The sequence below is a fragment of the Octopus bimaculoides genome, chromosome 20 (assembly GCF_001194135.2).
Source record: "Octopus bimaculoides isolate UCB-OBI-ISO-001 chromosome 20, ASM119413v2, whole genome shotgun sequence".
NCBI classification, from domain to species: Eukaryota; Metazoa; Mollusca; class Cephalopoda; order Octopoda; family Octopodidae; genus Octopus; species Octopus bimaculoides.
In genome coordinates this window covers 17,281,537-17,292,782 of record NC_069000.1, presented here as the reverse complement: position 1 = coordinate 17,292,782, position 11,246 = coordinate 17,281,537, and the positions used below count along the sequence as shown (strand labels likewise).

Genomic DNA, 11,246 nt, shown 5'->3' with positions numbered 1-11,246 from the left:
TTTTTTTTTTTTTGTTTCTCTCTTTTATCTCTTCAGATCTCTGAATTAGATGCCTTCCTGTATGAGTTCATACAGCTTTCCTGTGTAAAACAACTTCCTATGGTTGAGTTTGTAATTTACAGAAATGTCACTACAGATAAGCTAGTTGCTTTCATTTCTGTGATGAAATTGCTAACACAGTTCGAATACCAGCCACTGGAAGAGGGCAGTAAACAACACCATTTAGCATATTTACACCTCAGAGATCTATCTACCCTATCTGATTTGTCACCATACCTTGCTTTTAGAGATTGTGTCACTCAGCAATATATCATTGCTATTGTCTCTATCAGCCTAGTGACCTCTTAGTCTAAACTAAACAATTATCTTCAACTATATTGAATGTTTCTCTCATATCATCATCATTATTGTTTCCCCGCTCCCTTTTCTACAATCCGTTTGTAATGCAATCGTTTGGGGTCAGAACTGTACTGCAAAGAACCTAAGTCCTGATGGCACTTCAAGTATCAAATGCTTACTCTTGTGTCTATTGTCGACATCTACAAGCTGATAGAACCTCTCCATCTCATCATGCCTGTTCACCATTGATTGATCCAACTCTGCCATTAAGCCAAGTGTTATGTATTTTACATAGATATGGCATCATGACAGCAACTGGGACAAATGGGAGTTGTGGGTTTCTTTGGTTTTTACATACACTTTTCTTACAAGTGGTACTCTGACTGTCATTGCAACTGCATTTCCATAACTATAGGATCATCATCATTTAACGTCCATGTTCCATGCTAGCATGGGTGGAACGAGGATAGTTTTCTATTCTATTCCATTGTATTGTACAGAGTAAAGCATCCAAGTGCTAGCTAGATTCTGAGAGGTCATAAAGATACTGAATTACCTTTATTTATGGGAATATCTCATGAAAGCAAGCATGAAGCATCATATTTATAGGAGTGTTCATAAGAATTTCTCACATATACACGCAAGCACAGACATAGGCACAAAGCAACAATGTTAACAACACAGAATTACTTACATTACATGTAGAACAAAACATAACAGGAGTACCAAACTCATTATTCTAGGACAATACCAAAAAAAAACAATCCAGCTGACCGTCTTGTTCTTTCCAATAGAATGAATAAACGCAGTGTAAAGAGTCAGATATTTCCCCTTACACTGTTATCTCCCACAAGCAACGGCAGTTGTTACTCCGTCTGCCTGAAGCAAATTCAGAGTTAGCAATAAATACTACCTCCCGTTATTCTCCCTTCGATTCAGTTTTTTTTCTTCTTTGTTTTGTTTTTCAGCCATAATACATTCACTAAACTTGATATTGTCTTTGTTGCAGTCTCTTGCTTTTTCCTTTTCTTTAACTTCACTCAAAGAAAAGGTATTGGGAATGACTAATCATTGTAATAATAATGAGCGCTTATATGCAATGTTCAGATGCACTGCAAAATGCAGCCATTAGTCATGTTAAACGAGAAGTACGTGCACAATACACAGAAACAGAATAAACCATAAAAGACAGAAAAATGAATAGTAAAAGAATCATAAAAAGAAAACAGTGCATTGGTACATCAGAAAGTGTTGATGAATTTAGGGGAGTATGTAATTTTTAAAGGATGTAATGTCCTGACAGCTAACAACCAACGTGGGATGTATATTGACAATTTTGTGTGTAAAAACTTTTTCCAGAAAGTCATGGATGTTATACTATTTTTTATATTTTGTAAGCTTGTCCACAGGTAGTACAGGTATTGATTTCAAAAAGGTGATCAAAGTTTTGGGAAGATGGTAGATAATTTTGTGGGCTTCTATTAAGTCAGATGCAAGATGCTGCACCCTTAGTGTGTCAATGCTCAGATAAGCAAATATTCAAAATATGGTAACTAACAAAAGATATTCAGTTACATATCTCTGGACAGCTCCTGACAGAATGATATTCTGGATGGATGTTCCAAATTGGATATGCAAATTTTAAGTATGCATGTACCATAGTCACACACACACACACACATATATATATAGCTTTGAATGGTTTACCAGTCTGCAGCTGAAAGTCTTACAGCTAGATAATGAGATACCTTCAACCTTTTTGATGATTTTAGAAATGTAGTTTGTACAATGCAAACCAATGCTGACAATAATTCCTTGGTCACATTCACCAGCATATTTCTTAAGGTTGCTGTGAAGAGAGTGGCTAAATTCCAGGTTTACCTCCCAAAGTGTATAGTAATGCATTTGAGTAGCCAAACAGCTATACATTACTGCACTGTGTACAAGTCAGATTGCAGGAAAAAAAAATCTATACTATGTGGGATCTGTTTTTATCAAGTTACAATTTAATACCTTGATAAAAACAGATCCCACATAGAAATCTGTATATTTCAACAGAATAACATGCTTTAAGTTGGCATGTATTTCATTACTATATACAACAAAAGCCTGCAAGACATCACATGTCTTTGCATATGGTACAAAATGTTGTCCTAGTATCATCATGATTACTACTTTTCAACTGAGAATGGATAATAGCTGGTTTAAATTGCTCTAAGATTAAAAACCTTAAAAATTTTCCAATCAGCTGTCATGCTTTACGTAAAATGACAACAGAACATTTTGAAAATATTACAAATATTTTATTAAAAAATGTATGAATTATAACAGTTGATGTTAAGGTAGAAAAAATAATGGTATATAAAAAGTAATTGATATATATAATAGATTATGTATAATGCATCTCAAAAACAAAGTTTTCAGAAAACCCATCATCCTATTCAGGTTCGAAATTTCTGCCTTGTGGTTGTTTAGGTGCTACATTACCGCTTAAAATTGAATGGCAAACAACTCTTACAAAACTGCTTCCTAGATTTAGTATCTTTTAAGGGAAATCATACTATCAGTAGTTTTTATTTCATAGTAACATTTGTCAGAAATTAAATTAAGAGACAGCACTTTACATGTAAACCAAGTTGTATACCAAACTTGACATCTTGTACTAGTCCTACTGTTTGATTAATTTGAAACCAGCAACCATTTAGTATAATATAATATTAGATAATATTATTTAATACAGTGACGTTTAAACAAATTTTAAATAACTTTATATCTCAGATTTTACCTGCACTCACCTGTAATTTTCAGACAAAAAAGTTATAGTTTTATAAACCTAGTCTAAATTCATGATCATTTTAGAATCTAATTGAAATATATGAGTGCATTTTGATTAGAAGTATAGTAATGAAATGGTTAAGTTTTTAAGGGAAATAGGATTTCATAAGGATCTGAATATATCAGTCTTTAAAATGACCCTTGATAGTTGGCATAGTCATGGATGGCAGGTGAAAATGGTTTTTAAGAAAAGCATTGAACAACTTTTTATGGCATCAAAATTACAATTCAAATATTCTTAAGTCTGACAATGAAAATATCATTTAAGAAGTGAAAAATAATTCATAAAAATATATTAACTACACTATCCATCTTCAAAAATACATAATAAATTTGGGGAATTTTATACAAAAATAGTAAATATATACATTTAAAACAAAGGATATCATTAAGAAAAACATTCTGTTCCTTGTTACAGGAATTATTAAAGAAAATAAGGTTGTACAATGCAAGCAAAAATACAGAGAATTTTGCAAATTTCAGTTATTTGATTATGGCCACATTGGACCAATCATCTAGAGCTGTGGTTCTCAACCATTTTTTATCTATGGATATCTTTCATTACTATTTTACTCAGGTGCCCCCACCCATAGCCATTTAATGCTTATAAACTAGTTTTATAGATACTTCTTCCAAAATTCCTATTTTGTTTTTCATACATTAACTTGCATAGGTTGAAATGTGTAAAATGTTGGAGAAAGAAGCGAAGCTGTTTCTTGCATTAAATACAGTTAAAGGAAAATTTTTCCACTGACCCTTCATATACTTCTCTGTGTTTCCAATTTACTATTTTGCTTGCATGGGAGTATATAGTACTATATACTCTGGCATGTTCTAAAGTATAAAGTTACAACAGCCTTGGCATGTTCAATGTAATGACAAGATTTTAAAATCAGAATATTGAAGGACGTTACCAAATCCTACAGGCAATTTTATGCAATACTACTGATGTATGTACATATAGAAAAAAAAATTTGTGGATTGCCATGCTAAATGATGGTCCTCCTCTAGTTAGAGTTTGTAAATACTGAATTCATGATACTGCAGTTTATAATACAAAAGCGATATCTGAAATAAGTATGTAACACACACCAAGAATGAACAGGATGCTTTTGTAAACTTTTAAAGTTGATCCACTTCCAGTAGGAGACGGGCAGTTTGGGCCTTGACACTCTGCAGTTTCTGAAACAAACAATAACAACAACATTTCAGTATGGACAAGTAAAATTCAGTCTTTAATATTAAAAATAACACAAAAGCAGAGCAAGCTGGCAGAATCGTTGGCATGCTTGGCAAAAATGCTTAGCGGCATTTGATCTGTCTTTAAACACTGGGGTCTATATAGCTGACTTACCCTGTTCCCTTGAAATTGCTGGCCTTGTGCCGAAATTTGAAATCGGTATTAAAAATAACACAATATCATTTAATGTCTGCTTTCCATGCTGGCATGGGTCGGACGGTTTGACAGGAGCTGGCCAACTGGAGAGTTTCCCAGCTTCCATTTGCCTATTTTGATACGATTTCTATGGCTGAATGCCATTCCCAACACCAATCACTTCACTTCACAGAGTGTACTAGGTGCTTTTTACATGGCACCAGTGCAAGTGCTTTTACATGGCACCAGTACAAGCACTTGTACATGACACTAGTACCTGCAAGCCCACAAGGGAATGACCTCTCAGCTGAGAGAGAGATGTAGAGGACATACCCATATGTATGGACAGCCACAGTTTTACTTAACTTCACATGTCTTCTCAAGTACAGCAAATTACCAGGAATCTTAGTCCCTCATCATACATACCAGAATATTCAGACTGATATTCTAAGCAAGTACTCAGATAACAGATTAATCTATCTTCAAGCTTAAACTAAAATTTCAGAATACTTCTACAAAGAATGGTAAACATAGGTGCAGGCAAAACAGCAAAAAAACTTTTGTTGCTTACCAAATAATATAATTTGAGTTTCTTGTTTTCCCTCAGTGTTTGCGCCAACACAGTAATATGTTCCATAGTCATTGGCTTGGACATTCTTCACTTTCAGTTTGTACCAAGTCTCTCCAAGCCTTAGGTTGCTGCTTTGTAGCTTCTGAATTTCATACTTGTCATTATCAGTTATTTTATCCCTTCCCCGAGAGGTCTTTTTGTACCAACTCAACACAGCATCTGGATAAGCTGAAAATTGAAGAATAGAGAGTAATTGGATGCATTTATTAATTTTCACATGGTAGAGAGAACTATAGTTTTTACACTTTAAAAGTACCATGTGTTGGAGTTGATACCTCAGAAAACTTGTTCTAGCAACAGATACAATAGTACTGAGGTCTCAGAAACTCATTCACTCAATACAGATATAGAAGTGTTGAGGCATCAGAAAGCTCACTCTAGTGAGCACGTTTGTTAAACTTTTGCTCATGATACTCTCTCCATAACTCATATTATGTGATGACAGCTTGATTAACATGTCCATAGCATATGAAGCCCAAAACTTTTCTATATCAACACCACACACTAGCTTTGAAGTATTTAGAAAAAGAATAATTCATAAATGCTTTCTGCATGAAAAATAACAGCTAAGTGTTAACGTATTTAATAAATGATATATTAAAAAAGTTAAATAGAAATATGCTGGGAGGAACAAACAATATAAGTTAATAACTAATACTATGTTTCATTTTTCTAGCAAATATGGCAGACAACTATGGACATATTTTAGTCCTATTTTGACTTAATTAGCAAAGCATAGCCAATAAAGCTACGATATTGTACATATCTTTAGGGATTCTTTTGTCATTACATCAGCAATAGAGTGAAGACAGACTTTTACTGATGAAGTCTGAATAAAGCAAAGACGTTTGAAGTTGTATTAGCTGCATAAATTGGAATATGAGTCATGAATTAATATTGTTTGCTTTTTTTTTTTCCTTTCCATATATCTGTTTCTTTTTAATTCTTGATACTATATGCATTAAATATGCTAATAGTAAGTAGTCTTTTTATAAATAGGCTGAAACTTTAAATATGAACAGACACTATAATGAGATGTACAGTGTAGCTCTAAACAGACTTAAAGTGAATTATTTCTAGTATGCTAAGTCTCCATTCTAGGGATAACTTCTTCCTAATGCTCTCAAACGTTGTGAGAAAGGTCAAAGCTGAAGCCATTCTTTTTCTGTCATGTAAAGAAAAAAGAAAAAAAGATTTGAAAAAAATGTTAATAAAGGCAAATTAGAACTTACATGACACTTTACACTCCAATATTGCTGAATATTTTCCATTCTGAGCTTGACCAACAGTGTCTTGAACATAACTGACCATAGGGGGTGAAATGATATAGACTCTAACATCTAAATGGTCTGGAGGTCGGACTGTATTATCAGCCACACAACGATAAACACCTTGATCTTCACTTCGAACGTTAGTCAACATCAAGACTGGATTCTTTGAAAGAAAAGAAAAAACATTTACAATTTCTGTTTTACAATGTCTACTTTTCCATGTTTGCATGGATCAGAGAAAACTACATTAGGGGCAGAGTTTTCTAAGGTTGGATACCCTTCCTGATGGCAACCCATCACTTGTTTCCAAGTGAGGTGATAATGTTCTGAGCTATCAAGCAACAAACATAACTTAGTCTGCTATTAATATAGTCCACAGTTCAACATTCTGCTATCATACTGTGACATCATTAACAATTCTATTACAATTCAGTTAATTACACCGAGTTAAAGGAACATTTGTTTCTTAATTAAGTGTACGATAAGCACTTTATTACTCATATCCATGTGCCCTCTATGCAAGCTCTGGCCAGAAAGAACTACTACTCTAAGATCATTCCCAAATACATGTCCAACCTCTACAACGTAATCAAGAGAAAGAAGCTGTTTTGAAGCAACCACTTCCCCTTGCTTCGGATGGGTGGATGGATGTGTGATACATGAATGCATGTGTATGTATGGTAATAAACTTGATAACAGTCGGAGATCAAACTGACCAAAACAAAGAGTAAGAATTTTAAAAATGTAAATGCACTCTTAAAACTATTAGACATTTAGATACTTAACCATTAAGAGTTATATTGATTAGCAGTTTCTTTATAAAGTTTCAATCCAGTTAATATTGACAAGTAACCATGAACATAATAATGGGTGGTAAAAAGACGTTGACTTACTTTATTACTGTATTTTAAATTGGGTAGCAGTTCACCATTTGTTCTGACCCAAGTAATATTTGGAGAAGGAATTCCTGAAGAATTGCACATTAATATTTTGCTACCACCGAGCTTCAACTCAACTCTGGTTGTTGTCATTGAAAGACTTATTTTAGGTGGTGCTAGAGGTAAAAAAAAAAAAAAAAAAAAGAACAAATGTAAGTGTGCAAAAAAAAAAAAAATCTAGAGCTAGAAGAGACAATTTACTTTTGCTAACACTGTGTAAAAACATCAAAGAATTATTTTTGAAGAGGGTTTCATAAAGGGGAGGTAAAGTAAGAGATAAAACAAAAATTTGGATAATGTGGTAAGTTCTAATTAAATACTGTGCTTTAGAGGTGGAATTAGACACAATCAATACACATGGAGAAAGACTCCCGTAGAGGAGACATGTTTCGAGTTAATGCAGCAGGGACTGGATTAAAGAAAGCCTGCATTTATATCTTCAGGTCCCTAACACTGCAGATCTGATAGTCTAAATAAGAATATTCAAAAGATGGATGGAGTATATATGATAGAAAAAAAACTGCTTCAAGATCATTATTTTAAGCAAGTAAAAGATTGAAGATAAAGATCTGAGATATTCAGGACACAGTGGGCTAGTTTGAAAGACAAGTAGGAGAGTTGAGTCTACCAGTATCCTTAACTTTGAAAGATCTTGTGTAATAAAAAAGAAAAATCTATTTACAAAGGACAGTGATGTATCCATATTTTTGTGGATACTTTTCAGCTGAGCTTCCAATAGTTTCAATGGTACAGATGTAACGTCCAGCATCATCCTCTTGCAGAAAGCGAACTATTAATGTGAAAGTAATTCGGTCAGTGGTTCCGTGTTTCTTAATCTCAAACCGTTTAAGGCCTTCGATTTCTTTGTTCTCAACATTGATAACTTCACCTCGACTCAGTAGTTGGTTTGTGTTGCTAAAAGACCAGGTAACCTATGAAGACAAAGCAAAACTGATGTTATAAATTGATGAATAACCACAACAAACTCACATTTGCTTCAGATTTTCTTTGCTGTTCATACACAGATGCAAGAACCTCTCTCTCTGTCTATCTATATTTATATGTCTATATATATATATATTTATTCATATCCACACATGCACATAAGCCATGTATAGGGATACTGCCAGTAAGATGAAGGTTGGCAATAAGTATAGCAATGAATTCTGTGTACAGGTATGAGTTCACCAAGGCTCAGTTCTCAGCCCTCTCCTGTTTATGTTTATCTTAGTTCTCCAGGACTTAAAAGAGGAATTCAAGACTGGGTGTCCCTGGGAGCTCCTGTATGCTGATGAGGCCCTTTATTGCCAGCAGGAGTAGGGGCTCTCTGAACTTTGCCTAGCTATGCTTTTGGAACACCCACCTCCACTGCTAACCTGTTCACCTAGATATCAGAAGCTATCTACTACCTCTAGCTTGCCCCCCCTTGTTGATGGAGTCTATTTTCTGCACATGTTCAGCATTTATTATGCTTGTACATCTTCCACATACAAAAATTAGTTTCCTGTTAACGTTCCTTTGATGTTGTTGCACCTTTTGTGTGTCCAAAGCTCACACTGGATGCATCTTATGGAGCTTCTACTTACACCTTTTCTACAGACTGAGTAGGGCCATCTACCTGAGGGGATTTGTGATTTGTCTGCCTTCCTACTTACTATGACTTGGGTTTTTGCTAGATTGACTCTAAAGCTCTTCAATTCTAGACCTTGCTTCCATACCTGAAACTTCTCCCCTAGTTCTGGTAGTGATTCAGCTATTAGAGCAAGGTCATCAGCATAGAGGAGCTCCCAGGGGCAGCCTGTCTTGAATTCCTCTGTTATTGCCTGGAGGATTATGATGAATAAGAGAGAGCTGAGGACTGATCCTTGCTGAACCCTCACTTCTACTCAGAATTCTTCACTATACTCATTACCAATCCTCACCTTACTAACAGCATCCCTGTACATATGGCTTGCATTTTTCACACACACAGATATTATATATCTTATAGAGATGCTAACATCATTATGATAATGAGGAGAAGGAATAGAAAGAAAAAACTGAATAAAAACAATGAAGATTATTAACTAAAAAGACAGACAAAGTATTACACACAAACAGATGATACTAACAGCTTGAGAAAAGAACATAACAAAACAAATTTGATTTAAAATAATTTTACGTATCATTGGAAATAGAAGGAATATTAAGCCAAATATAAAGACTAAAACATGTATGCCAGTATCAGACATGGTTTACCATCTTAGTTCTCCAGGACTTAAAAGAGGAATTCAAAACTGGGTGTCTCTGAGAGCTCCTGTATGCTGATGAGAGGCCCTTTATTGCCAGCAGGAGTAGGGGCTCTCTAAACTTTGCCTAGCTATGCTTTTGGAACACCCACCTCCACTGCTAACCTGTTCACCTAGATATCAGAAGCTATCTACTACCTCTAGCTTGCCCCCCCCCCCCCTTGTTGATGGAGGGGCACTACTAAAAAAATTCCAGAAAATTTCCTTGCTATGTATGTCATTCAAAAAGCTACAGGTTTCTCCATGACTGAAGTAAAACATCATAAATGGAGTCAAGGTTACAAAATTCTCTTACCGCATTTTTTCCTAACCGTGCCACAGTACAATTTAGCATACCAGTCTCCCCAATTCTCTTTATGTCTGGAAGTATATCATCAACAATGCTAGGTTCTTGACCATAAACTGCAGAGAGGAAAGAAAAGCAATGGCATTAAGTTAAACTTTTGATAATGAAGGCAGTCAAATGAAATCATCATAAAAGTTATGAATTTGCTTAAAGCAAATATGAAGCAAAGGTTATTGGCATGTCAATTTTGAAAAGAGGAAAGAAATATATCAAATGATATATGCATATACAACATATTTCACACCATTAATTATGAATGCTAAAGGTATGTTCCACAGTATTCCACATGTTGCAGAGGGGAAAATCAGAAATGCTTTTCTCATAATAATTTAACATTTTGACATTTGAGTCTGTTTGGGCAGTGAAGCTTCTAGTTTTTACAAAGTCACCTGTGCCACTCTGTGACAATCTTCTGATGCTGTAGAAAACAAAACATGTGCTGTTGCAGAGGGGAACAGAAAATTTCCTTTTTCTGAAACTTTCATTTCACTTAAAATCCTCTGAATCTTGAAACAATATACAAAAACTAATTGAATGTTGAATTACAATATTTTATCATTGTCAAAAAGATAACAGAAGGAATCCCATTCTTTCAGGTTTTCTGAGTGGTATGGCACCTTGTAGGACAGTATACTGTTGCGGAGGGGAAAATGTGTCCACTTCAAGAACTTGTTATAAATTAAACGTTTATACTGCAAGTGTACCAACAATATACTTTAATTTCTAAGTTTGTTTCAACTGTGCGAAGTTTTCATAAGTTTCCACAATGTTTGGAGCAAATCTATATTTAGATTTAAAATGGGAAGCTAGAAAATAAATATATACAAATGAGCATCAATTAAAATGAAAATATTATAAATAATTATTTAAGAACACTCAATCTAAACTTTTTGTGCACATGAAAGAGTTATTATACTGGCCTTGGACAGAACAAAAAAACATGTGGCCATTTTGAAAACATTACTGAGTAGCTCTGGCCTAAAAACAGAGGTTCTGAAATGCAAGTTCTGAATTGGGCATTTGTGCAAGAACTAACAAAACTTAAAGGCCTTAAAATGTTGCGGAGGGGGAAATTATTTATTGGACAAGTAACACTGCTGTTTCTCTGAGGCAGCTTTAGGTTTTCAGTATTATTAAATAGTTGTTCCTTTGAGGAATCCATAACCAGTTGAAGTCTTTCCTCTCCAAAGCAAAAATAAAAAATAAAAAAAGGCATTTTCCCC

At 34.5% G+C, this 11,246-nt stretch overlaps 1 protein-coding gene across 1 annotated transcript in view; it reads right to left on the bottom strand.

Annotated features, from left to right (window-relative positions):
• Positions 1-2,620: 2,620 nt before the first annotated feature.
• The window catches only part of LOC106879803 (lachesin), an 11,561-nt gene continuing 2,935 nt past the window's right edge, over positions 2,621-11,246 (bottom strand). The window contains exons 2-7 of the mRNA XM_014929511.2: positions 9,973-10,079; positions 8,072-8,321; positions 7,345-7,505; positions 6,413-6,614; positions 5,121-5,348; positions 2,621-4,356 (exon numbers count right to left, since the gene is read on the bottom strand). Coding sequence (XP_014784997.1) covers positions 4,223-4,356; positions 5,121-5,348; positions 6,413-6,614; positions 7,345-7,505; positions 8,072-8,321; positions 9,973-10,079 — 1,082 coding nt within the window. The 3' untranslated portion in view covers positions 2,621-4,222. The remainder of the gene's footprint in view (positions 4,357-5,120; positions 5,349-6,412; positions 6,615-7,344; positions 7,506-8,071; positions 8,322-9,972; positions 10,080-11,246) is intronic.